At 40.6% G+C, this 27824-nt stretch overlaps 2 protein-coding genes and 1 long non-coding RNA gene across 5 annotated transcripts; 1 reads left to right on the top strand and 2 right to left on the bottom strand.

The window, feature by feature from the left end:
• The first annotated feature begins 1721 nt into the window (after positions 1-1721).
• On the top strand, positions 1722-5922 carry STN8 (Protein kinase superfamily protein). Of its 2 annotated transcripts, none has more exons than XM_010246243.3 (4): positions 1722-2350; positions 2938-3111; positions 4209-4613; positions 5293-5922. In XM_010246243.3, the coding sequence occupies exons 1-4, from the start codon at positions 1763-1765 to the stop codon at positions 5638-5640; spliced, it is 1515 nt and encodes a 504-aa protein (XP_010244545.1). In that variant the 5' UTR covers positions 1722-1762; the 3' UTR covers positions 5641-5922. The 2 variants fall into 2 exon arrangements, with proteins under 2 accessions (XP_010244545.1, XP_010244544.1); XM_010246242.3 differs by having other exon boundaries at positions 1725-2350; positions 2935-3111.
• A 5212-nt stretch (positions 5923-11134) lies between these two features.
• On the bottom strand, positions 11135-13687 carry MAN6 (Glycosyl hydrolase superfamily protein). The gene is made up of 6 exons (XM_010246244.2): positions 13294-13687; positions 12910-13183; positions 12581-12775; positions 12349-12471; positions 11943-12154; positions 11135-11686 (listed from the first exon to the last, which is right to left on the bottom strand). Exons 1-6 carry the CDS (start codon positions 13542-13544, stop codon positions 11260-11262), a joined length of 1482 nt encoding a protein of 493 aa, XP_010244546.1. The 5' UTR covers positions 13545-13687; the 3' UTR covers positions 11135-11259.
• Positions 13688-23263: 9576 nt separating this feature from the next.
• On the bottom strand, positions 23264-27612 carry LOC148801859 (uncharacterized). 2 transcript variants are annotated; one of them, XR_016081885.1, is made up of 3 exons: positions 27474-27597; positions 23863-23963; positions 23264-23743 (listed from the first exon to the last, which is right to left on the bottom strand). It is a non-coding gene; the product is annotated as an uncharacterized LOC148801859 (long non-coding RNA). The 2 variants fall into 2 exon arrangements; XR_016081886.1 differs by lacking the exon at positions 23863-23963 and having other exon boundaries at positions 27474-27612.
• Positions 27613-27824: the final 212 nt, after the last annotated feature.

Here is a 27824-nt window from a genome sequence, read left to right as displayed (position 1 = left end):
CCGTAGGCTCTGTACTAGTCATTAACTAGTGGAAAATGGAAATTTAGGAGGCGTTCTTTTTTCGGATTTTGAGGGGGAAAAGTTGGTCAATGGGATTTTGGTTCCCACTGACCAAGAATCTCATGTTCTTTTTTCAGATTTATGTGGAGATCAGGAAAAATTTATTTTTCTCAGTATCATTTACCCAAATAATGTAAAAATATGTTTTTTATGTTTTTTTGCTCTCAATAAAAGTTTCACCTTTTTTTATCCAATATAGTGCTTAATAGCACCTAAGTGTCTTAAATAACAATAAAAAATCATTTATTGGGTTTTGTGCACAATACCCTACTTTTATAATTTCTAAGACACAACTCAGGTATAAATGGTTTATTTCATATGTTTTATCATCGCCATTATTTTATTAACTTGTTTTATGTACTTAAGTTATACCATAGTATCCTACTTTTATAATTTCCAGGACACAATTCAGATAAGTGACACCCAAGAAAATAAATTTTCCCTGCCCCAAATCAATCAACTTGAGGCATGGGAAATCCAACCAAACTTTCATCCCCAAGTTGCTGGGAAACATTGTGTTGCCAACTTCGAAGAGCGCTGGGCTAGTATGCCTCCTCTGCTGCCTGCTGGAACTGGATTCTCCAGCTGCCGGTCCAAAGTCCAAAGGAAGCGGGAAGCCCCTTCAATATGTATGGTATGGGTTCACTTACGTGAGGACTGAGGCCACCTAGTCCTAGGTTATCAGAAAATTTAAGGCTGTGTTTGGTTTCAACTTTCAAAGAAAAAGCCAAAAGGGTAAACGACCTTTTCTTTCAAGCCAAAGCGTAAAGGTAAATAACCTTCTTACTTATCAGTCTTTTTAGAATTTTTTTTACCACTAGAATATATAAACCTTATTAAAATGTATCAAGATTTAAGACTCGGCTGGGTCCTATTCTCTCTCCAAAATCCTGTTGTATCTTAGTTTAGAAAAACAATATTTAAAAGGTTCTGATCCTTTAATAACAAATCAAATGTACGTAGTACTGCAGTTTAGTTTAGTTTTTTTTTAATATTAAATAAATAAACAATTAACACCATAGAAGGCATTTTAGATGTTATATTGGTCTTGTTATAGTTTCCATCCTTTTAGATAAAGTCTGTTATGTAAAATTAAAAATCCAGCCAGCCTAAATGCTTTCGAAACAAACTATTTACGTATAGTTATCCCGTGCTAAGTACGGGATCATTAGCTAGTTTCTAGTGGTTTTTATTTCTTTTTCCACACTGTTTTATAGCTGGGAAGCCTGCAGCTGAAAAAGGTTATTTACTTAAATATATCCTATAATTTTATTAAATTATATAAACATATCTTATAACTTTTAAATTTACGAACAAATCCGAATTCCTAGAAAGTATACAATTGCCAATTTGTCTGCCAAATCCAGATTTCATCTTCACAAATTTGATACTCAGCAGCCCTCACAAACTTTTCAGCCGTGCATCGGGAACATCTTCCCTAAGTACGAAAATGTTCCTAATGCACGGACGAAGATGTTCCCGGTGCACGACTGGACAGTGTCGTGAGGAGGGTGTGTTGACGAAGAAGAGTAGTAACATACAGCAAACCACAATTTACTAACCGGGTTCATGGTCATGGATAAACCTGTAACTGACACGTGGCAAAAAAGCAACCTCTGCTGACACTTTGTGTTGAATCTCTTTAGAAAAAATACCGGACTCAGCCAGCCCATCCTTCCCTTCGAGCAAGCAGCAAGCACCAATGGCATCTCTCCTTTCCCCAGCTGCAACTGCCCTCCATTGGAACCCCAAATTTCCATGGCTCTCTCCTACGAAACCCATCTCCCCAAATCACCTTTACTCATTCACAGGCTCTTCTACAAAATACCCGGGAAAGTGCAAATATGCATTGTTCGGCACTATCTCTGACGATCTGTTGAAGAATACTCTTCATTTTGATGAACTAGTGACTCTATTCCCTTTCGTTAAATCCGGGCTTTCGCAAATTCAGATAGTTTCTGAAGATATACCAGAAGCACAGAGATGGAGCATTCTGGTTTTTGCTGGTCTTAGTTGGGTTTACCTGACTGCAAGGCCAGGTGTTCTCATGGGCGCCATTGATGCGTATCTTTTAGCTCCTTTGCAACTGGGTTTTGATAGCTTACTGGGAAGAAGGAGCTTGAAGAGGACTGACTTCGTTATAGGGGATAGATTGGGAGAAGGATCTTTTGGTATTGTTTATTCCGGTGTAGTTGTTCCGAAAAGTTTAAGTATAGAAGATCGAGTGCAGAAGAAGGCAAAAGCATTAGAAATAGATGGCAAAGTGAAGCAAAAGGTTATTCTTAAAAAGGTAATTTCTTTTCAGTAGAAATTCTTAAAAGGGTAATGTGTCTTAGGAACCGTTAATCTTTAGGGCTTATCTTAAAAATTTCTCATTTTTGGTGCTTGCACATCCTTTCCCAAAAGTTTTTTTTCTTTTCTTTTCTTTTCTTTTTCTGAGTCTCTTGTACATCATTTCAGGATGAAAATGAGTTTTGTTAATTTTTTTATTGCCTCTCCATAATCCCCAGCCCAGGCCCCCCACCCCGACCTCAAAGAAGGTGCATGCTGGTTGTATTGAAAATTTTGGTGGCCATTTTGAGATTTTCAGGCGATTGTCGTGTCACAGAAATTTTCATTGCTTTCATCAAATTAATAGAGGGATGCTGATTTATTTTCGTTATTTTTGAACTATACCTTTTTTTACCAAGTAAAAGAAATGGGACCCTTAACTTATCTGGATTGTATGTGTGAATTGCAGTTCTTGTTTGTGCAAATTTCTTAATGATGACTAGAGCTCTGGGTTTTTCCAAGGTTCTCTAGTACTGAAGGATGCATATTTGCTCCCGCTGTCATGCTTCTATTTTGCTTATTTCTTATCTTTCAATAACCTAGCAGGTGAAGGTTGGAATAAAAGGGGCTGAAGAATGCGGTGATTTTGAGGAGTGGTTTAACTATAGGCTATCGAGAGCAGCACCTGAAACATGCGCTGAGTTCCTTGGGAGTTTTGTTGCCGATAAAACAAGCTCACAATTCACAAAGGGAGGAAAATGGCTTGTTTGGAAATTTGAGGTACACTTTCAGTCTATCTATCAAATATCAAGCACAGAGGGTAATCAATTGATTCAATTCAATTACAGTATGGCCTCGAAAATGACATTAAAAAGCATTACTGAACATCTAAGTAAGAGCCTTCATTTCCACTGTTTTTTTTCATATGCTTTTCACCCCCTCCCCCCCACCAAAAAAAAAAAAAGTAAGAGTCTTCATTTCAACAGTGGAAAACATATCTCCAATTTTTCATCTATTTAGATTCTATAGAGCTTATAGGATTCCATAAGGCAACTAGGATAATCATTCCAATTAAAATATGGCCCCAAAGTGACATTTAAAAGCATTACTGAACATCTAATTAAGAGCCTTCATTTAGACAATGGAAAAACATATCTCCGGTTTTTCATATTCAGCAGTTAGCACTGATTGATAACCAGGAGTCTCTGAGTTGTGAGGAGTAGGAGTTTGGTGTAGGCTGAACTAAGGGATAATAGTCTAATATTGAATGCTCTGAATTGATGATCATGGACATTTTGAACCCACAAATACAGATATTCATCATCATCCAAGCCTTATCCCTACTATATGGGGTTGGATACATGAATCTTGTTTCACCTATTGTCACATAAAAATTCAGACTACTTTTCAAAGTTTGTAACAATTATTTATTTGCTTTAGTGTTGGTAATGGCATGATTGGGCATCATGTCCAATGGTAAAATGTTGGGCTGAGAAGCATGAGAGTACAGATCTGGATCGGAGAGAGGTCAAATTGTGCAAAAAATCCCAAAAGGGTCAAGTCCATATCCAATCCAAGTCTAGCCCTTCAAAACTCTGGATAGCCAGGACCAACATAGGGTAATGGCCCTTATTAATGCTACTATGATCACAGAAAATTTCTATTGTTTCTTCAAGAAACTATCATGTTGTTAAATGCCAAATGCATATGATGTTGTGATGTTTCACTTGCATATTTATACACTCCTTGTATTTTTCTCCTTTCTACAGAATCTGATCAGGCTTCTTTTAACTTTCCAAAACCAAAATATGCTATGTTTATGCAAGTATAGACTGCTTATTTTTGTCATACTTATTATTGAGACACCCATGTCCCAGGGGGATCGAAGCCTGGCTGATTATATGAAAGATCGCAACTTCCCTTTAAATTTAGAGTCCATTATGTTCGGCCGTGTCTTGCAAGGATTAGATTCTCTCCAACGGAATTCACTGATCATCAAACAGATAATGCGTCAAATCATAAATTCTCTCAAGAAGATCCATGACACAGGTATTGTGCACCGGGATGTAAAACCATCCAACTTAGTGGTGACAAAGAAGGGGCAGATCAAGCTTATAGATTTTGGGGCAGCCACAGACCTTCGGATTGGGAAGAATTATGTGCCAAACCGTGGACTTCTTGACCCAGATTACTGCCCTCCTGAACTTTATGTGCTTCCTGAAGAAACACCTAAGCCACCTCCGGAGCCCATTGCAGCTCTTCTTTCTCCAATCCTCTGGCAGGTATTACAGTTTTCTGTGCTCTTTCTTCCTAGAGAAGATCTAAGGTGGTTGTCGTGTGTGAGTTTAGATCCTAAGCATCCAATTGGCATTTTGGTGAATGTAGCACTGGTATGCATAGAAGTTGGCTGAGCAGTTTGGTTATATCTAATGGAATTCTATGTTCGAATTTATGTCACATAGATATGATAAGGCCAGGATATGGTGTCAGATATGTAATTTACACTTGAAATTGAAGTATCTGATACATATTGCACCCTTGTACAGGTATCTGGGTATCATAGGTTTAGAATCAACAAGATTAAATGTCCACAATAAGTGAATATGTGAATAAAGTTCATATAATCAGTACCAATGTTTAAAAAAACAGACAGATCAGTGAACTGAATATGCCATTGATTTGACTATGGTGAACCCTGCAGAAAAAATGGTTAAATGACACTCAAAAATAGGGTTAATAAATAAAACAAAAATGAATTTTTGAAGTCAAGCCACCATCTGGACAGGTGCATTACTCTATTCTTTTTTGGTTGAACCATCTTGGTTTGATGTTGATCACCTGGCCAGACTACTCTAGTACCTGATCTGTTTTTACCCAGTCTGACCACCTGGTTCTCTCTCGTTTTAAAAACATTGGTCATTCTTTGAGGTACTAAAGTGAGATATTTCATGGTTGATGCAGTTTAATAGTCCCGACCTATTTGATATGTATTCTGCTGGCATTATACTGTTGCAAATGGCGATACCTACCTTGAGGTCTGCGGCAGGTCTAAAGAATTTCAATTCAGAGATAAAGCAAGTTGGATATGATCTGAACAAATGGAGAAAGTTCACTCGGTTGAGGCCTAATTTACAGCTTCTAGATCTTGACTCTGGTAGAGGATGGGATCTAGCTACAAAGCTTATTTCAGAGAGAGGATTCCTCAGACGAGGTCGGTTATCAGCTTCTGCTGCTTTGAGACATCCATATTTCTTGCTGGGTGGTGACCAGGCAGCCTCTGTTCTTTCAAAACTAAGCTTGAGCAAGTAGCGAGTTACCCAGTAATGCATGTATTGCAGATCCTTCTTTTCCCTAATTTCCCATTTCTTCTAATACTAATGTTTTAGTTCAAAATGGCAACATTGTAGGGAGGTGGATGCACTTGACACAAGGTCCATCTTCCTCAGTGGACCTTATTCCCATGCATCCACCTTATGATATCTCTGCTATATGCTGAAGTTTGATTACACCACACCAGTTGAGCATTTCTTGACAATCAATCAGAAAGAATATTTAATCAATAAAACCTTCAATTTGGATCTTGGGAAGACACTCTACACTATTCCTAACACCTTTTCATCCAGTATGACTTAATTTTCAATTTATGCATTCTGACTAATCTTTGTTTCCTCATCTTTTTACTATTAATAGTTTAAAAACCTGATCCCATGCTGTAGTAAGCTGAAAGTACAATGCTTAAAATGATGATAAATTCTCAAATGACTCTATCATGATAAAAGTCTTCTTTGTGGTAAATGATAAAAAGTCATTTTATCTCAGAGGCATGAGTAATTGAATTGAAAAATCGTTGGTCGGATCTTGGGCCACTTTGATGGTGGTCGTTTTCTTAATTTCATACCTTGTAATGACATGACAAATCCTACATTAAGATGCTCATCACTCAAACACCTCTCCATGCGCTCCTCATCCTGATACTCAGAAAATTAGGAAATATCATTTTTATTTTCATATGTAAGAACTAATAATAAGAGACAGTTTTTGCCTTTTAGTTGTTCTTCCCGAATCCCGATACAGGTAGCTCCATTTCCAATCTGGGTCATACTCTTACCCACTTTTCTGTGGATGATAGTGAATTTATTTACCTTGATCATTCAAACCAAATTCATGGGCTTTTATTACAACTATTTATTCACTCACTATAAACCATCCAATTCCAAGCTCTAGGAGTTAGATTCCATAAATGAGCATGCATATAAGACTTTGGATTGGTGGCCCACCAATGGTTATGGGAAAGGCTTGGACTAGTTGCACGGCGGGCAGGGCATATCTTCTTCTGTTGCTTGATCCACAAGTGAGTGAGTGACAATATATGCGTATATGGTTATAAACATTCTCATGAATCTTGATGGGCCTAGTATAGTGGGCCATGGTCCAATTGGCTATATATGTATATATATATGATTGTTTGTTTTCTCTCGTTTAATATTTTTAATACATTAACTAATCTGTAGTTAGCTAAATTCAAACATTCTCAGCGCATACTTGACAGCCTTACATTGAGAATATCTCTGTACTTATATGCTTTATTTCATGGGAAAATACTCCTGATGCATTGCAAGAGGCTGTTTGAACTGTATAAGCACAGGTTTGCGCTGACTGAAGCTGAACTTCTCCATCAGAACTTGGAAGTATTTAATGGGTAATTAATATATATATATATATATATATATATCTTCGGAAGACACGGTTAGAGACTCAGAGCTTTAGCCTTTTAACTCCGGAGGAGAGATTAGAGATTAGAGATTAGAGATGTGATAATAATTAACAAACAAGCAAGATTTTTGGAGGAGACGTGGGAATCTTTTGAGGTGTATTGGGGTTTAATTTTTTTTCTATATCTGGGCTAATTCTCAAAAAACGAAAGAAGAATATTTTGGGGAAACTTGTAAAAATTGTATGACAGAGAAATCTCAACCTTCCAAGCCAAGAGGGAACTGAGTGACTGACTATTCACTCTTGCAGAAAATGAAAGGCTGTAAAATTCTTTACTTGTATGGGATTCAATCGTCTAAATAATTTACTATTGAAATCCTAACTTGTAGTTGTATCATATCAAGTTTTAATTTTTAAATACAATGTGCTAGCAAGTATTAACAATTCTGATATCGGAATCATCCGTTGAGGACACAGACACACAACTGTGATGTGGCCAGAGCTGTTGTGTTGCTTCTTAGTTCTTACCGGTAGGTGCAGACTCATAAATTAAAATGCTGCTCTCAAGGCTCTCAAGTGTTGGGCCCAGCCCATTATGGGATATTGACCCATATTATAGCCCACTCTCCTTCAGTCAACTGTTTTTTTTGTTTTTCAAAAAAGAAAAACAAAAACTAGGGTTAGATCTTTTTTGCGCGCGACGTGTTGAAGAGAGAAAAAGAGAAATCGAAATACTGTACAGATTTCTCAGTGCGCAGAGTTTGTCAAACGGCCGGAGCTTTCCGATTCACCGTCCGATCGAGCAGAAATTTGGACAGTAAGTGGATGACTCATTTTTCTTCATTCTGAACGGTCGGATCTTTGATCGGAGCTCTGAATCGCCGGTTATTTGAGGTCGAACAGAAATAACTCATAGTTGTTCGGGAAAAGAAAATATCTCGCGGCAGTCTTCATCAATCACTCTGATCAAGAGACATTTGTGGTTCGATTTGGCTGAAATTTGGTGGGATTGTTCGAAACTCACAGACCTACGATCTGAACGGTGGAGATCTGATTTGGAGTAGTGAAGGTCTCCATGTTGTGGCCTGAACAGTAGCCGCGTTTGTGAGTTTTTCGGACTGTTATTTTCACCGCTTTTGGTATTCTCGTTTGTATGTTTGAGAATCTGTATTTGCTCTAAGTTTGTGAGCATATTGTGGTGTTTGAGTTGTTGTAATTGTTACCTCAAGTTATTAGTGGAGATTTTTTGTTGGGTCTCCTTGGTCCCGTGGTTTTTTACCCTTCACATTGGAGGGGTTTTCCACGTTAAATATCGTGTGTGTCTCTCTTTTCTTGGCTTATGATTGTTTTTGTTGATATCTTGCTTGGAATTGTGATAGATGAATATTTACAAGTTTCTATTTTTTGGAGAGAAATAGTTTGTGGATAAACTTAGTTTCTTCCCAACAAAGTGGGGAGAACCTGATTGCTACAAAGAGGCTATGGAGTCTGAGCACAAGAAAGAATGGCTTGCCGCTATGAATGATGAGATGAATTCTTTGGTTGACAACCATACTTTTGAGCTGGTCAAGTTGCCTAAGGACAGGAAAGCTTTGCAAAATCGGTGGGTTTACAGGTTAAAGACTGAGGAGAATACTTCTAATCCATGATACAAAGCTAGATTAGTTGTCAAAGGCTATCGTCAGAAAAAGGGAATTGACTTTGAGGAGATTTTCTCGCCTGTTGTCAAAATGTCTTCTATCCGAGTTGTTCTTGGTTTGGCAGCCAGTCTTGATTTAGAGGTTGAGCAGATGGATGTAAAAATTGCTTTCTTTCACGGTGATTTGGAGGAGGAAATTTACATGGAACAACCAGAAGGTTTCGTGGTGAAGGGTAAAGAAGACTATATCTGCAGATTGAAAAAAGTCTATATGGGTTGAAACAAGCCCCGAGACAATGATACAAGAAGTTTGAGTCTGTTATGATCCAGCAGGGATTCAAGAAGACAACCTCAGACCATTGTGTTTTTGTGCAGAAGTTTTCTAATAATGACTTCACCATTTTATTGCTCTATGTTGATGACATGTTGATTGTTGGTCATAACTGTTCTAGAATTGACAGGTTGAAAAATGAGCTTAGTAAGTCTTTTGCAATGAAAGACTTAGGACCAGCAAGACATATACTTGGCATGCAGATTACTCATGACAGAGAGGCCAAGAATTTGTGGTTATCTCAAGAGAAGTATATTGAGAAAATACTTTAGTGGTTTTATATGGATAAGGCTAAAGTGGTAAGTACACCTCTTGCTTTACACTTTAAGCTTAGTACTAGACAAACTCCTTCTAGTGATAAAGAAAAAGGAGAAATGCAACGTATTCCTTATGCATCTACAGTAGAAAGTTTAATGTATGCAATGGTTTGCACAAGGCCTGATATAGCTCATGCAGTTGGTGTTGTTAATCGTTTTCTATCCAATCCAGGTAGAGAACATTGGACTGCTGTGAAGTAGATATTGAGATATCTCCGGGGTACTTCTAGTTTAAAACTCTGTTTTGGAATTGGGAAACCTATTCTTTATAGTTTTACAGATTCAGACATGGCTGGGGATGTTAATTCTAGAAAGTCTACTTCTGGTTATTTCATTACCTTTGCAGGGGGAGTTGTGGCCTGTCAGTCTAGGTTGTAGAAGTGTGTTGCATTGTCTACGACTGAGGCTGAGTTCATCGCTATTACTGAAGCATGTAAGGAGATGCTGTTGATGAAAAAGTTTGTGCATGAACTTGATTTCACTCAATAGAGGTATGTCTTATATTGTGATAGTCAAAGTGCTATTCATCTTGGTAAGAATCCAACATTTCATAATAGATCGAAGCATATTGATGTAAGATATCATTGGATTCGAGATGTTTTGAACTCCAAGTTGATTGAACTTGAAAAGATTCACACTGACAAAAATGCTGCTGACATGATGACAAAAGTGGTGCCTCGAGAGAAGCTTGAACTGTGTGCCGGAGCAGCCGGCCTTAAATTTGCATAGTTGCCTTTTTTTAAAGTGTCTCCCTTCTCTCATGGGCTGGAGGGGGAGAATTGTTGGGCCCAACCCATTATGGGATATTGACCCATATTATAGCCCACTCTCCTTAGGCCAACTGTTTTTTTTGTTTTTCAAAAAACAAAAACAAAAACTAGGGTTAGATATTTTTTGCGCGCGGCGTGTTGAAGAGAGAGAAAAAGAGAGAAATCGAAATACTGTGCAGATTTCTCAATGTGCAGAGTTCATCAAACGGCCGGAACTTTCCGATCCACTGTCCGATCGAGCAGAAATTTGGACAGTAAGTGGATGACTCATTTTGTTTCATTTTGAACGGTCGGATCTTTGATTGGAGCTCTGAATCGCCGGTTATTTGAGGTCGAACAGAATCAACTCGTAGTTGTTCGGGAAAAGAAAACATCTCACGGCAGTCTTCATCAATTACTCTGATCAAGGGACATTTGTGGTTCGATTTAGCTGAAATTTTGTGAGATTGTTTGAAACTCATAGCCTACGATCTAAACGATGGAGATCTGATTTGGAGTAGTGAAGGTCTCCATGTTGTGGCCTGAACAGTAGCCGCGTTTGTGAGTTTTTATGACTGTTATTTTCACCGTTTTTTGTATTCTCGTTTGTATGTTTGAGAATCTGTATTTGCTCTAAGTTTGTGAGCATATTGTAGTGTTTGAGTTGTTGTAATTGTTACCTCAAGTTATTAGTGGAGATTTTTGGTTGAGTCTCCTTGGCCCCGTGGTTTTTTACCCTTCACATTGGAGGGGGTTTCCACGTTAAATATCGTGTGTATCTCTCTTTTCTTGGCTTATGATTGTTTTTGTTGATATCTTGCTTGAAATTGTGATAGCTGGATATCTACAAGTTTTTATTTTTGGGAGAGAAATAGTTTGTGGATAAACTTAGTTTCTTCCCAACATCAAGATGGTCATTCAATTTTTATTTGCTGTTTAAGGGTTAATAGTGAAAAAAGAACATAGTAGAGATCAGGATATAATGTACTGTTGAGTTTGAAAAGAGAGAGAGAGATTCTTCTTAAATAACTTAATGTTTCATTTGGATGTATAATTCACCACCAAGGACCAGTAGTACTTATATAAATTTAGAAATTAGAATAATGGGAGGTAGGACGACTGCAGGCACATTGACACACATATGATATATGTATAAGTTTGTTTGTAGATAAACATGGATCACTCATCAGGGAATAGAAAATGGTGCAGTGCATTTTTCTTCCTGCAACTCCAACGGCAATTCCAAGAACACAAAGAATTGAAGATCATAAGCCTTGTTGACTGAAGCGAGATAATGTTAGATGTTGAAGGCGACCTGGAGAGAACAATTGCATACCCATCATCCATGTAGTCTGTTCCTTCTGGGAATAGTTGCCATACAAAGGTTCCGCTCCCACTCCCTCCCTTCCTTGTAGAGTCCAACACTGTCTTGTACACCGTACTAATGAAGGTGTCTCTGAACGATGAATTGTAACCACCGTCTTTTGCTGATACACCAAACTCACCAAACACAACAGGCATTCCCAGTGTCTCAGCATCCTCGATGTGGGCTTGCATCCACGATTTCACAAATTGGATATGAGCATCCGAGATTGATTGTGAAATCCTTCATCAAAATCAAACAGGATCCAAAGATGTTTATTAATTATTTGTAGTCTGATCATGAGTCTAGCTCCCATTCATTCATTATAGCTAGCATTGCATATATTATATAGAAGCAATAGTAAATACATGTGTGGATGTCCATGCCTCATTCATTCTTATGCAAATCCCTACTGATCAGTTTTAAATCCTATCGAATTCTCACATATATTTGAGATTGAATTGAAGCTGACAATAATAATAATATAGTACTCACTCACCAAGAATCGGCGTAGATGTGAACAGAAGCAAAATCAACACCAAGAGCTTGATGATTCCTGATAAAATCTGTCCCTACTTGCTGTGCATAAGTGTTGGGGTTGAATTGAACTCTGTCTGGTTTTGAAGGACCGTAAAATCCTTCTACTCCGATCTCCAACAGGTGATTTGGGTCGATGGACTTCACATAGACTGCCATTTCTTGTATCCAGGCCTACAAATTAAACAGAGTCGTCACACCTGGAACCACTCAACAAAACTTATAATATACAAATACAAATACAATACTGCTCGTTGATGCATGCAAGTTTTGAATTCATTATGTCACAATATTGAATTAATACACAAAATAATGAATTGGGAATATTCGATTATGGAAATTGATCGTCATGGATGAGTCGACGACACCTGCAACTTATTCCCGGAGGGATCTGACTCGCATCGTGGTTCGTTCATCAACTCCCAAGCGAAAATCGTCGGGTCATCCTTGTAGCTCACGTTCGTGAGTGTATTGACTCTAGTAAGAACAGTCTGATTGCGAGAAAAGAAATTTTTTTTAAAACGTTACAATTTTATAATAATTCTAAGAGCGTGAAATTAAGAATTGTGCTCACTAGAAATTAAGGAGAAATTAACTTGCCTTGACATGAGCTTTATAATAGCTCTTAAGAGTGGGATTTGAGAAGAAATCATCGTTGGAAGTCAGATTCAACCCAGCATCTTTTCCCCATTTTACATACTGCGCCTTGCCTCCATATGCATCCCAATTGTTAACTAATGGCAATATAAGCCTTATCTTATGCTTCTTTGCTTCACTCACCACAAAATCAAGTGCCTGTAATTTCATTTAAAAACAAGACTTTCTTTTTAAAATTTCAATGTCTGTCTGGCACATTGAAGCACAATGGCTCGGATTTGGGGTCCGTCCGGAGAGCCGGCCGGGGGATATTAGAAACCATGCACACATACCTTGAAGACCTCTTCGTCGTAAACCGACGGCGATTTCTGAAGCGCTCGCCACTGGCCGTCGTTGAAAGCCCACGTCCGACAGACTGTAAGACCGACAGAAGAGGCTTGTTGGAAGAGTTCAGTGACCTTACCTCTGGTGGACTGATCCGCTGCGAGAACCATCAACCAGTAGGTATTGAACCCATTTACATAAAAGGGTTGATCATTGACGATGAACTGCTTTCCTTTCTTCCCCACCATTTTCCATTCATCATCACCAAAATCATGATTAATCCTAAGATCAACAAGCAAGTGTTACAAAAAAAAAAAAAAATTAATAAATGGGGGCGGAGCTCAGAAACAAAAATGCAACTTTCATTGCGACTGAGAGAAGGGGGAGGGTACCCATAATTTCGGGTGGAGTAGGGCAAAGGGTCCTCTGAGCCCGAACTCTCAACCAGTGTTTCCAAATAGCCATCTTCACTAACACCAACATGATTGCAGCTTGAATGTTGAGTAAAAATCATCAAAGCAGCCAGCAAAAGAAATCCAAAATTGGGCAACAAATAATAGATGTTTGTGGCCATGTTCAAAGGGATTTTGAGGCAGGCTTCCTTCTTCTTGTCCCACGCTATATATATAGATGTCTGTGGCATCTGTGCCTGTGCGGAAGTATAAAAGGAATGTACATGGTTGGACTTGGACAGAGAGAGAGAGAGAGAGAGGGAGTTGAGGACGAAAAGATCTCTAATTCTCTATAGCTTTGAAGTAAAGAATTATCATGGAGTTGCTCTTTATTTTATTCTGTTTTCCTGCACTTCTCCAAATCTGGACGCCAGAAACGAAGCAAATGAAGGAAGGGTAGTTGCTAAGTTTGTTTAGTTGCAAACATGATAGATATATATCACGCGCGCGGTAAGTGCGTTGACAGTGTAACTCGGAAAAGTGATGAATTAATCGAATTGCCTTTTCTTCCCTCCATATAAGCTCTGTCATTACAATTTACAAAAGAAGAGAAACCAAGGTGGAAATTGGTATTTTATCAAGGTGACGTTATTAGTAAAAATATTAAGGGCATTTGCTTCTAAAATATACTATAGAATTGATAAAAATATCCTTATTAATAAATTATTATCTCATTTTTTTTTATTTTTTTCCTACACACATTATCAATTTTTCATTTCCATCTTAATATATATATATATATATATATATATATATATATATATAAATGAGGATATTTTTGTAGAGGGGTAAAATATAGAAAGACGGTTCAGCCGAGGGTTAGAACTTATAGGCACAAAGTACTCTTGGGGTAGGTGTCAACTTGGAATTAATGCCAACTCACAGCGGGCGTTGGTGCATAGAGTGTGGGTTGTTGCCATTTTGAATGTTTACAGTTTTGCAGCGGAAATCAGAAATCTGCATTGGGTCTATCCGTACTTTTCCGTAAAATCTATATCATAACCTCCCTTCCCCTTCAGGTGTGGGTCAGGTCATTTGTGCATTTAACTTTGATTGAGCTAGGTGTACTATTTGTTGGGGGGGTTTGATTTGATGAGATATTATAGTCTATTTAGTCTGGGGATTGAGATCTACTCCTTATATAGTGGCACCTCAAACGCACATCCACCGTGCATTGGGAACATCTCCCGTGAATAATAACTTATAAGTACGGGAGCTGTTCCCAATGCATGGTAAGGAAGTCGGTGTGAGACGCCCCACGTGAAGAGCAGATCCAGTCTCTTAGTGAGTCCAAATCTGCTCCTCATACTGCATTTTCCACACCAACCTCACAGCATGTCCTGGTCGTACATCAGGAACATCTCTCATCCTTGAATTTATTATTTTTAGAGAGATGTTCCTAATATAAGGTGGGATGTAGTTGTGAAGTAAGTGTGAAACATGCTATGTGAGAAGCAGATCCCAATTCAGCCATACATGAGAATATCTCATCCTCGTATATATTAATATGTATGGGAGATATTCCCGATGCACGGAGGTATTATTTTGTGGGTAGATGTGGATAGAATTATTGTGGATAGGAGATTTGGAGTCTATATAAACACCCCATGTCTTGTTGTTAAAACTCTACCTTCTTTGGTATATATCTATTATAGAATGCTCCCAACACTACACCCAACAAACCATTACAAATGTAAAACATTTCCCTTGTCATTCATGAAATGGCCGTAGTGGTTGGTTGGGACATTTGGGAGCATTAGTAGGTAGCAGAGCTGAACTCCTCTATGGATGTTTTGTTGGAGGAATTGATTTGTCAAAATTATTTCTGCAAGAGGAATGTCCTAATAGTTGAGATGGTCACTTGGCCTAATTTTGGGAGTGCTTTTAATTTCCTAACGTTTTTGTTTTATTTATTCATTTTTTCTGTAATTTTCTTCTTAGGTTGGAGAATTCAAATGCCATTTGATGAAAAAGCATATAATCAGTTAAATATCATTTAATTTTTCACGTTTGAAAGATGCTATTTTAAATCAAAAGAGCAAATTACAAAGATCTCCCTATACTATGGGGTCGTGACAAAGAACCCCCTGTATTATGACCCTGAGAAAAAGGACCCTTCACCGCTAAATTAGATGACGGAATGCATTAAATTACTAAAATTTCTCACTAAACTTTTTTTATTTTATTTTTTTTGTCCTTTTTCTATTTTCTATTTTTTTTTCTAAACTTTTTCATTCTTTCTCTCTCACAACTCTCCAAATGAAAGGACGAAGGAAACCATTTACTCCAACGAGCGCTGCCAGTACTCCAACGATTATTGCCACCGTCTTTCCAATTTGGTCATCGGTGTAAGAGAGAGGAAAGGGGAAGGTTAAGCTAGAAGAAGAAAGGGGAGGAGAGAAACATCTGCAATTACCAGCAGTCATTTTTGGTCCAGGTGCCCCTGCGGCAAGTACATGACAATACTCCCTTTTTTCCGGCAACGATATAAGCGGCCCCGCACAACATGCCACAGCTCCAAACACACCGCACCCCCCACCGCCGACGGCAATGACGACGACGAGCACAGTGAAGCAGACGCGGGGGAAGCTGAAGCCGACGAAGACGACGGCGACGAAAGCGAAGCAGGTCCACACTCGATCACCGCCGAAGCATTGTCATCATCGTCAGTGACGGTATTGAGATCAATAACGCCTCTCATCAAACTCAGAGCAGCTTTGAAATCAAGCGAAAGTAAGCAGAGCAGCTTTGAAATAGTATAGCTCACTCCCTACTCAATGTTCTCTGAAGAGTCTGATGGGTCAAAACTCTAATCCACCTCGCCATGCGCCCATACTCCCCTTGAGTCCTGATCCCCTTTTTATTTTTTTTTAATTTATTTATTTTATTAAATAATTTCAAATATTAATTAAAATTAATTCACATGAGTAAGGGGAATATTTTATTTATCTTTCTCAGTAAAACATCTACAATCAATTAGCATGTAACAATCCTTTTCCGTTGAGGCAAAGAAGACGGTTTTTGCAAATATTTCTCCGCAAGGGGAAAGGGGAAAGCGGGAAGAAGAAAGGGGATGAGAGAGAAGCAGTGATGTCTGCATTTGCATTATTTATATGTAAGATTGATAAAGATGAACAGTATTTTTTTCAATTGTCTGAATAATTATTATAAGAGTAGTACGGGGATTAAAAATTAGTGCAACAGCAGATTTCAACAAAAAAACAAACGGAAGAGGGTTTTTGTCTTATGGTCATAGTACAGGAGGGGTCTTTGTGACAAAACAAAGTACAGGGGGTCCTTTTAATTTATCCAAATCAAAAAGCAGGTAATCAGCTGAATAGCAAGAGATACCTTCTCAAAAAGCGCATATAAAAAAGTGGTTTTTCATAAGCCAAGTTAGATGAAAACTCACTTTCAATTTTCCAAATGCCATGGGTTGATGCTTCCAATGTATGGAACTATGGGGCGATTCACATGCTTTCATTGTGCATAGAGTTTTTGCTTATATATAGCCTAATCCCATCAATATCACTGGTGCGAGTGAGATTCGATGGCAAATCACCACTACTACAAGTAACCAGAGACCTTAGCAAATAGCAACGGAGCCTGTTGACATTGCAAATTTGGGGAATCATCTTCATGTGGTGTGGAAATTTTATAAATCAAAATTGGTAAATGAATTTCTCAAAGTAGTTATATCGTCCAATGGGAATTTGGTGGGTTCAGTCCCCGTTCAAACAGTCTTTATTTTTTGCTTTGAATATATCTCAGCACTTATGTGCTTTTTTAATGGGAAGATTGCAATAAGCTGTTAAAACGTTGTGGGAACAGATTTGCCCTGATGGAAGCCGATCTAGTTCAAAAGACACTCAGCTACCAACGTCCGTGCCCCTGTGGTGTGATTGTGTAGAAAAGTAAATTAAAAGAAAAGAAAAAAAAAAGAAGAAGAAAGAGTGGTAAATGGCGAAAAAGCTTTTATGAGAATGTGTATCCAAAGATTTGAAAAAACTAAAAAGATTTTTTATTTTCTGAATTTTGAAGTGAAACGTTCCCTACAATTCATAATCCCCATCCATCATAGCGCGAGGAGGCAGGAACGGTTGAATTATTTTATTTAGCACTTGATAAATCATTACTTTGTAGTCATAATAATAATTCAAACAACCGTGTGTACTGAAGTTAAGTGGGTATTTGGTTGAAATATGTAAATAGCTGAAACTTGAAGATTGAAATCACTGTTGAAGTGGTTCTTAGCTTCAAAGCATGTAAAGAATGAAAACTATCATCAAGAAATGAAAGCAAAGAAAAACAATGATAATCTATTGTGCCGGAAGGACTTTTCCCAATTAAAACCCAAACCCCTTGAACATGATTACCACTTTCGTGATAGTGGTTTATTGGTCGCAAAGCTTTTTCCGTATGATAGTGGAGCCCAAAATTTATTTAGGGTGCTTTGTAGTCGGCCCACAGAAACTGTAGTGTGGTCTAGCTGAACCCACTAAGGTGTATATAAAATAGTAGTTTTTCTGAATTTACCACACTTTTTTTTTATAATGTTCAATATAATGATGGTGTGGTATATTTTAGGGCATTGGAAATTGAAAAATAAGTGTTTTTGTCATAACATATTAAATCAATATTTTGTCTTGGAACACAATATTTGGGTATATTTGAAAATATGTGGTATTTTATGTTTAAAATCAAATTCAGCCGATTCTAGAGTATTGCTCCGATCTTGCCGGTCACAGTACGGAGTAGGGATGGGTAGAATGTCTTGACTACAGGGTGGGGATGAGGAGGAGTGCTGTTATGGGCCCGAGCATAGGATCTCGTTACGGGGCGGTTTGTGGGGAAAACTCCTTGCCTTCCCTTGCCCTTCCCTTTGCGAGTTGACCCTATGGTGGTGAACTGAGGGAGGTGATTTGTTCAAGAGATCACCCTAACTCTCCTAAGCACTTCCTTGATCGAAAATTCAATGTCTTGTTCAAAATTCAAAACTCCTTTAAATAGGAGATTACATGAGGGTTTCCTTCTTGTATTCAACTAGGGTAGTCTCTCTCTTATCACAACTTAAACTTCTATCGAAACTCAAACTCCTACTTCTAAGGGGAACACAAAAATAGGGGATAAGGGAAGGGTACAACTGGTGTTGGCGAGCAGGGCTGCTGGGGCCGGAAAGGTGTGGGCCCACCTGGATGAGTTGTCGTGTGGGCCCCACTCTACCGTTGGCGCGTGCGTCTCACCTTGCTGCTGCTGTGTGGTGCGTGCTGCTGTCGAGTGCTGCTGCTATGCGGTGCGTGCTGCTGCCAAGCGGTGCGTGCCGCTGTCGAGTGCTGCTGCTGTGCGGTGCGTGCTGCTGCTGTGCGGTGCGTGCTGCTGCCGAGCGGTGCGTGCCGCTAGGCGTGCGACTGTCAAACTGTACCGCGGCGCGCTGCCGGGCGGTGCGTGCCGCTAGGCGCGTTGCTGCCTGTGGTTGCGACGCAGCGTGTTGCCGGGTGTTGTGTTCATAACATTACACCCCTCCTGGACAACGAGCTTGTCCTCAAGCTCGAGGTCGGGGTAGGCGTTGTGCAGGTCGGTCCAGAGAATCCAAGTGGCCTCCGCTAATGGTAGTCCGTCCCAGTCTACTAGAACCTCGAAGGTGCCCTGATTGATGCGTGACCGGACAAGAGCTCTAGGTTGGAGGATGGGTCTGCCGTCCTTGAGAGGGGGTAGAGGAGGCACTTGCGTTGGGGGAGTCCTTGTAAAAGGCTTTAGTAGGGACACATGGAAGACGTCATGGATTTTGCTGTGCTCTAGCAGTTCAAGTTGATAGGTAACATTCCCGATCTGTCGAAGAACTTTGAAGGGCCTGTAAAACCTTGGGGTCAGCTTTTGGGGACCTCGTCGCCTGAGGGAGAGCTGCCGGTATGGCTGGAGCTTTAGCCAAACGAACTGTCCTAGCTGGAAGGTGACCTCGCGGTGGTGCTGATCGTAGGCTATCTTCATGCGTGCCTGTGCCTGCTATAAACGTAAGGAGACTTCAGCCAGTAGGGCATCGTGGTCTTGGAGGTTGTGGTCTACTTCTTCCAATCGTGTTGAACCCGGTTCGTAGGAGAGAAGTCGGGGAGGGTCTCGCCCATACACCACGCGAAAGGGAGTCATGCCAAGGGACGAGTGGTAGGATGTGTTATAGCAGTATTCGGCCCAAGGAAGGCAGTCCACCCAGCGTCGTGGTTGGTCCCCTACGAAACAACGGAGGTACATTTTTATGGTGCGATTGACAACCTCCGTTTGCCCGTCCGTCTATGGATGATAAGCGGAGGAAAAGGCTGGGGTCGTGCCCTGTAATCTGAATAGCTCCTTTCAGAAGGTGCTGGTGAAGACTGCATCCCTGTCACTGACGATGGGCTCGGGCAGCCCATGTAGGCGGAAGATGTGTGTGAAAAAGGCGTGGGCCACAGAAACTGCGCTGTAGGGGTGGGACAATGGAATGAAATGAGCATATTTGGAGAAGCGGTCCACCACTACGAATAAGATGGATTTCCCACCGACTTTAGGCAAGCCTTCAACGAAGTCCATAGAGATATCGGCCCAGATCTGCGTTGGGAGTGAAAGAGGCTGCAGGAGTCCTGCTGGGTGTAAGTTCTCCCACTTTTGTTGCTGACATACGGAGCAGTTCTGGATGAAATCCCTAACCGAGCCTCGCAAACCATGCCAATGAAAATCTGCACGGACGCGGTGTAACGTCTTCTGAACCCCTTCATGGGTGGCGTTATGGATGCTAGCGAGGATAGCTGGAATCAAGGGACAATCTATTGGGAGATATACCCTTCCTTTGTACAGCACAAGTCCCTCATGGATGGTCCAGTTTGGTTTGGTCGTGCCAGATTGCAATTCTTGCACCAGGTCTCTCCATGTTGGTGAATGGGGCAACACGCTCCTTAGGTCCTCCAGTAGGGTCACGCGGGGCTGGGAGACTGTGCAGAGGTGTGACGTGTCTTCTTCACGCCTGGACAGCGCATCAGCGGCCCGGTTAGAGGCTCCCGCCTTGTGGTCTACGCGGAAGTCAAACCCTAGCAGTTTGCTTGCCCAGTGCAGTTGGGGTGGAGTAGTAAGCCACTGCTCTAGAAGGTACTTGAGGCTGTAGTGATGTGTCTTGACAACGAAGGGCCTGCCCAACAAATACAACCTCTAGTGCTGGACGGCCTTGGCCAGTCCGATCAATTCACGCTCGTAGGCCGATAGCTTGAGGTGTCGATCTGCTAGTTTGCGGCTGAAGAAGGCTATGGGGTGCTCTTTATGTTGCAGTACTGCGCCGATGCCTATGCCAGACGTATCACACTCCACCGTAAATTCTTGGTCAAAGTTTGGTAGTTGCAGCACGGGGGTAGTGGAGAGTGTGTCTCTTAGGTTTGTGAAGGCGGTGTTAGCTGCTTCATCCCATTGAAATGCATTCTTCTTCAACATCTTGGTTAATGGGGCTGCCAGGAGTCCATAGTCCCTTACAAACTTGCAGTAGTATCCCGTGAGCCCCAAGAACCCGCGGAGAGCTCTAATGGTCAGAGGCTTGGGCCATTCCCGAATGGCTTGAATCTTGGAATTATCTACTGAGACTCCTTCCCTGCTGACTATATGGCCTAGGTAAAGGACCTGTGGCTCTTCGAAGGAGCACTTGGTTCGTTTTAGGAAGAGCTTGTGCTGTCGTAGCAGCTCCAGAACTATCCTTAGGTGACAAACGTGCTCCACCCACGAAGTACTGTAATGTAGATGGGGCATTGGTGAGACCAAAAGGCTTGACCAGGAATTCAAAGTGGTCGTGATGCATTCGGAAGGCTGTTTTCTCCACATCTTTAGGGGCCATTTGGACCTGGAACTAGCCTGACCTGAGATCCAGCTTAGAAAAGTACTGAGACCCGTGGATCTCATCTAGCAATTCGTCTACCACCAGAATCGGGAACTTGTCCTTGATGGTTCTATTGTTGAGCTCCCTATAGTCCACACAAAATCTCCAGGTGTCGTCTTGCTTTGGCACCAACAAGACTTGTGAAGAGAATGGAGAGCGGTTGGGGCGTATGATTCCCTGTTCCAGCATCTATGTACACTGCCTCTCTATCTCGTCCTTCTGTAGGTGCGGGTAGCGGTACGGCCTCACGACAACGGGTCTTGACCCTGGTATTAAGGGAATCCGATGGTCACACGACCGGCCAGGTGGAAGGCCCTTGGGTTCTGAGAACACGTCTGAAAAATCGGCAAGAAGCCTCTCCATCTCTGCAGTGTGCAAGGCGTTGCCATGGAGAGTATGCACCTGTGATTTTCTTGCTCTCATCTTGGTCCCTTTCAAAGTAACCTATTTCTCAGGTAAGTCAAACGTCATGGTCAAGGCACTGAAATCCCATAGGATAGGGCCGAGGGTGATGAGCCACTTAATTCCCAACACTATGTCAAACTCGTCTAGGGTCAGTACAAATAGATCTGCGAGGAATGGTTCAGAATCCACCTGGATTTGGACGCTTCGACAGATCCCTGGACTATGAACTCTCTCCCCATTTGCTACAGCCACCTGGAGCCGCGGTCTGTCTTCCATTGGTAGCTTCAGTTGGAGCGCAGCCTGCTTGCTGATGAAGTAGTGGGTGCTCCCTGAATCAACTAGAATATGTACCTGTTTTCCTGCCACCTGGGCCTGCAACTGCATGGTTTGGGAGTTTTGGATTCCAGTGGTGGCATGGAGGGAGATCTCGGGTTCTAGTGCTGCCTGTTCCTCGTCTTCCTCCTCCAACTCGTCTACCAAAAGGCAGAATAACCGCTTGCAACGGTGGCCGGCTGAGTACAACTCGTCACAGTTGAAGCATTGGCCCTTGGCTCGGCGCTATGCCATCTCGGCCCTGGATAAGCGTCTGATGGGAGGTGCTGTCATGTTGCTACCCATGCTAGTTGCAAATCGGGTAGTGTTGCTGGTGAAAGGGTGTTGTTCCCTGTTGGCAGCCATCGAAGGCCCTCTTACGGTAGACCTTGGGTTCGTCCAAGTCGTTGCGGGACGCCCCATGCTAGACGGCCCTCGGCTAATCTGCAGCTTGCGCTTGAAGGCTCGGGCCAGATTCATTGTTGTGACCAAGTTGGGTGGGCTCTGCATCCCCACATCAACTCTCAGAGGTTCAGATAGGCCGGCTGTGAACATATCCACCTGCTGGTCTGGCCGAACTGAAGAGGCTCTAGCGAGAAGGGTCTGAAACTACCGCTGATACTCCGCGATGGTCCCGGTCTGCTTGTTAATGGGGGTCCGAACCGGAGGAGGCAATACAACTTGAACTGGTCCCAACTAAGGCCTAGTTCTTCCTGCTCCACTCGGTAGAACCAGAGTTGTGCTTCATCGGTCAAGTGGAATGCTGCCAGGCTGACCTTGTCCTTCTCTTCCATGCGCTGATTACGAAAGAATTGCTCACAGCGGTACAACCATCCAAGTGGGTTACCGCTGCCGCTGTATGAGGGGAACTCCAGACGACTGTATTTGGGTATTATTGCTGCTGTCGGGGTGTCGTTCTATCGTTCACCGGAGCCCTCTGCCCGATCTGGGCGGAGGCTGTTGTTGGTGGATGCCCCTTCAGGGCTCCTTTCCCTGGTGGAGAAGTATAACTTCAGTAGACGCCGAAGTTCCCTGACATCCTCTTTAACTTCTCTTACTTCCGCGTGATTTTCCACGAGACGGTGTTCCAGCTCGTGAAGCTTGGATGATAGCTGCTCCATGTCGCCCATGACACTTGGCTCTGATACCAAAATGTTATGGGCCCGAGTGTAGGATCTCGTCACGGGGCGGTTTGTGGGGAAAACTCCTTGCCTTCCCTTGCCCTTCCCTTTGCGAGTTGACCCTATGGTGGCGAACTGAGGGGGGTGATTTGTTCAAGAGATCACCCTAACTCTCCTAAGCACTTCCTTGATCGAAAATTCAATGTCTTGTTCAAAATTCAAAACTCCTTTAAATAGGAGATTACAGGAGGGTTTCCTTCTTGTATTCGGCTAGGGTAGTCCCTCTCTTATCGCAACTTAAACTTCTATCGAAACTCAAACTCCTACTTCTAAGGGGAACACAAAAATAGGGGATAAGGGAAGGGTACAGCTGGTGTTGGCGAGCAGGGCTGTTGTGGCTGGATAGGTGTGGGCCCACCCGGATAAGCTGTCATGTGGGCCCCGCTCTACTGCTGGCGCGTGCGTCTCACCTTGCTGTTGTCGTGTGGTGCGTGCTGCTGCCGGGCAGTGCGTGCCACTAGGCGTGTGGCTAGCAAACTGTACCGCGGCTCGCTGCCGGGCGGTGCGTGCCGCTAGGCGCGCTGCTGTCTGTGGTTGCAACGCAGTGTGTTGCCGGGTGTTGTGTCCATAACAAGTGACCCATTTCAAACCTGTCCGTTTGTCATTCCTATATAATTGTTAATTATTAGTGATATAATAAAAATGTTAGTTTTTGCAATTATTTTTATTTATTTAAAAGCAATCAAATTTTTATTTAAAAATAAGGGTAAAATACAAAAGCCTCACCTGAAGTTTCTGACAATCATAAAAAGCTCCTTTGTAGTTTCATTTTAACAAATATCGCCCCTGAACTTTTGAGAAACTCAACAAAAACCTCCCTTCCGTCACTGTCCCAGACGGAAAATGCTAGATTAATGTACCAGTTTTTTCCAAATATCCATTCTACCATTTTATAATTTATTTTACATACAAAATTATTGAAATAATAACATTTATTAATATTACTACAATTGATTAATAAAATTAAATTTATTAAAAATATTTATTTATTTATTAAACTAATCATAATTATTTTCTGTAAATCAACATTAAATAAAAATATAAATTTATTACATTTTTAAATATTAATAATAATTTTAAATATTTTCAAATAATTAACAATAAAATTTAATTGTTAATTTACTAATTAATTAATAATAAATAAAATTATTTAATCTTTTAGATTTTTCCATGCATCACAAGGGGCTGCTAGTTCTAGAATATGCCACAATTTAAAAGAAGGCATGTTTGCCATTACATATTTCAAAAAGGAAACCTAACAAAATAAATAGTTACCAAAATATCCAACACCACCGTAAGCATATAATAATAGCCAATTGTGTTGCATTTGAATAACTTTAAAAAAAATGCTCCTATTTCCAATCAACAATGATACCTAGGTTGGAATCGCAACGGGGTGGGGTAGGGACAAGGAATCATTCCCATCTCCATCCCCGTGAAAAACCCCATCTTTATACTCATGGGCTTTAGAGGTGTAAAGTGGGCCGTCTGGCAAGGCATAGCCCGTAGGTGGTTCAAGCAATGTGCAGGCTGTGTTGTGCTGGTATGCGAGGCATTATGGGCCATGCTGCCCTTTTTAGTGAAAAATTTGAGGGTTGAACCGGTATGGCCTACAGTCAGGCCCGGGCTGGCCCGTGGGCCAAGCCTTTGGCCAGGTCGGGCTATGCATTGGGCCAAAGCTATTTATTTAAAAGAAATTGACAAAAAACTTAAAATTTTAATTTTATATAAATTTTGTATATTAAATTGCTTATATATGCAATAATTAAATAAATTAGTATAATAAAATTAAAAAAATTATTTTATTAATATATTATATATAACTATATATAAAATATATATGGGTCGTGCTGCGGGCCGTACTAGGCCAGGTTGCGGGCTGGGCCATGCCGGCCCGTGGACGTAAAACCCCAATCCCAACATAGCCTGCATGGTCGTGTCAGGCTTGGCACGGCCCACGGACCATCGTGCCCGGCCAGTCCAAGTTCATGCCAAGCCGCGAGTGACACGACCCGATTTACACCTCTAAACTTCTTAACATTTTCTCGTGTTATCAAATTCACTTTATTTTTTATTTTTACTTGATTTTGATGTTTTTAAATAAAATAATTGCAATTAGAGCTGTTTATGAGTTGGGCTGGGTTTGTGCAAAGCTTTGCCTCTTTATAACAAAAAATGACCAGGCCTGAGCCCTAACCTCCAGACCCTATAAAAAGCCTAAAGCCTGATCTGCACAGATAATTTATAGTTTATTAATTATAACATATAATACTTTTTCACTACTAATTTATTATTATATAATATATATTATAATTTTATTATACATATTATATATACATATTTAAATATATTCAAATGCATTCAAATAAATTGAATGATATTTTTAAAGATATTAACACAAACTCATTAACTAATTCATAAGAAAAACACAAAATAGTCAACATAAATCCCAAATAGTAATTACAATAACAAACTACCAAGCAAGGATCCCTATAAAATGGGGAGTGCCCTCCTTCTCCCTGCCCTGTTCCCTTCAATGGGGATGAAAATTTCTCCCACCGCACCCCATTCGAAGTGAATCTTTATAGAAAAAATGAGGAAAATTATCATCATAGAATCAACATCATAATATAACTGCAACATTTTTACTACATGAATAAGATAGGAATTCTCAAAATCACTTTTAATTCATTAAGAATTGTCAACAATTAATACTTTGTAAACCTAGGCAAGATAAGGCACTTTTTTTTTTGAAAAACAGATGAGGCACTCTAGGTTTATAAAATCATCTACTCTTAATAACATATCCTTACTTCATTCAGTGGATGTGATAAGGGGGTCCAGATCATCTGCCAACAAAACACGTCCCAACCTCCTATCAACATGATTTGACATCGCACATCTCAGACATAACAGGTCCTACTTTTATGATAGGTCTCAGTCTCGTGGTGAGATGTGAGATTCCAAATTCATGATAAGACGATGTTTAGTGTCTTTTTTTTGGTAACAAAGGAACTAAATTTCATTGCTGCTGCTAAAAAAGGCTGAGTTTACAGGATCAGAAAAACCATCCCACCAGAGAGACAAAAAGGAAGGAGGAAAACCTCTCCACACACCTCTAGCAGAACACATCGGACTAGCCAACTTGTGGGCCAAAACATTACAAGTTCTTTTAATAAACTAAAACAAACAAAACTCAAAATTTCTGGATACCATTGTTATATCCTGTAACACAGCTTTCAGATAGTAAGGAAAGTCGATTAAGAGTTCTAAACCTATTTTTAAAAAATAGAGATTGCAAACATCCAATAGGAGGTATAGTTTTGCATTAAAGGTTGGGCCTGCCTCTGCATGCACCTCCTTGAGGCTTAGTTTAAAAGGAAATGGAAAAAGTAACGGCAACCATGAAGTTAAAGAATTAATGGCCTAGAATCTGGATTTGTTGTACTCCCTCCAACAAAAGAAATCTCGGTGTAGATAAAAACTTTATAGTAGGCTTTTGTTTTGCTTTCCACAATTTGTATAATAGCAAAGGCACCCACCTTTATATTTCATTCATATCCTCCTTGATAAAATTCTCCATTCTTAACATCTAATTTTTATATTATGGTTCTTATTTATTTTTTCTTTTATATTTTGAGCCTTGTATTGGATTGGGATGAGGAGATCGGCACCAATGCTTACAAGACCATGCTTACACTGTTTATACATTCCCTTGCAGCCTTGCATTAAAAATATTTGGATACTTGGGGAGATATTCCCAATACAAAGCTGCAACTCCTGCAAGTGAAGACCAAATCCGATTTCTGGGATGAGAGGGTGAGGTTGTGTGTTCTGTTGTTGTTGGGTTTCCTTCTATTTTGATTTACCTCTCTTTTGATAAATGGTTAATCAAATTTTTAGTGACTGCCCCTCCAAGAATAAACTTAGGGGTATTAAAACATATAAAAAAAACCCTCACCATGGGCAGGGTCTACACCATGGGCTTCATTCAAATAAACAGTACTTACCAAGATTTTAAGTTTCACTCATTTTGTGATGGAATTTCTCCAATGCTTTTTTTTTTCTTATTGATTTTTCTTAATTTTTAAGGGTAAAATTGTAAAGACCCCTATACTATGGGATCTGTAATAAAGACCCCTCTATACTTTGTTTTGCAAGAAAGACCCTCTATACTATACAGTGAGACAACCCCCGTTAACCGTTCAGTCAAATAACGTAATGCATTAAATTATTAAAATATCTCATTAAACTTTTTCTATTTCTCTAAAAACCGTCCTATTTTCTGTCGCCCGAACAGGGCGGATCACTAGATCTATGATCGGAAAATACTATACCTGAAACGCAACTCGCTTTACTAGTCTCCACCTTATCAACCACGACGTCCTTTCCTGTGTGAAGGCGATCAGTCTAAAGAAGATGCTCTGTCGACATCCCCTTGTTGCAACATCCGGTTTCAAGTGAAGTCCGACTTAGATCCCCTCTGTTGCGGCATCTCACACCAAGCTACAGCACGACATATCTCCGCTGCTGCCACCATTTCCGTCATTCCCCCTCCCATCCTGTCGACTCAAATTGCCCAAACTCTTAACCAATTCCGGATCAAATTCACCTACCTCAAGTTCCTCCGACATCGTCCCAGTCTCATCCAAAATCCCCGTTTTATCCACCGCAGCCGACGGTGGTGG

The sequence above is a fragment of the Nelumbo nucifera genome, chromosome 2 (genome assembly GCF_055504915.1).
Source record: "Nelumbo nucifera cultivar China Antique chromosome 2, China Antique-T2T, whole genome shotgun sequence".
NCBI classification, from domain to species: Eukaryota; Viridiplantae; Streptophyta; class Magnoliopsida; order Proteales; family Nelumbonaceae; genus Nelumbo; species Nelumbo nucifera.
The sequence above is the reverse complement of the archived record's forward strand: the minus strand, read 5'-3'. Positions and strand labels throughout refer to the sequence as shown.

What these genes read in the sequence shown, in the direction of transcription:
- MAN6 (XM_010246244.2), bottom strand. Translation starts at nt 13,544, where the DNA reads ATGCCACAGACATCTATATATATAGCGTGGGACAAGAAGAAGGAAGCC. An exon ending in ACGACGAAGAGGTCTTCAAG is followed by an intron (nt 12,776 to 12,909) that starts GTATGTGTGCAT and finishes ATGAAATTACAG; the next exon opens with GCACTTGATTTTGTGGTGAG. An exon ending in ATTATAAAGCTCATGTCAAG is followed by an intron (nt 12,472 to 12,580) that starts GCAAGTTAATTT and finishes TCTCGCAATCAG; the next exon opens with ACTGTTCTTACTAGAGTCAA.
- STN8 (XM_010246242.3), top strand. Translation starts at nt 1,763, where the DNA reads ATGGCATCTCTCCTTTCCCCAGCTGCAACTGCCCTCCATTGGAACCCC. An exon ending in AAAAGGTTATTCTTAAAAAG is followed by an intron (nt 2,351 to 2,934) that starts GTAATTTCTTTT and finishes TCAATAACCTAG; the next exon opens with CAGGTGAAGGTTGGAATAAA. An exon ending in GGCTTGTTTGGAAATTTGAG is followed by an intron (nt 3,112 to 4,208) that starts GTACACTTTCAG and finishes CCCATGTCCCAG; the next exon opens with GGGGATCGAAGCCTGGCTGA.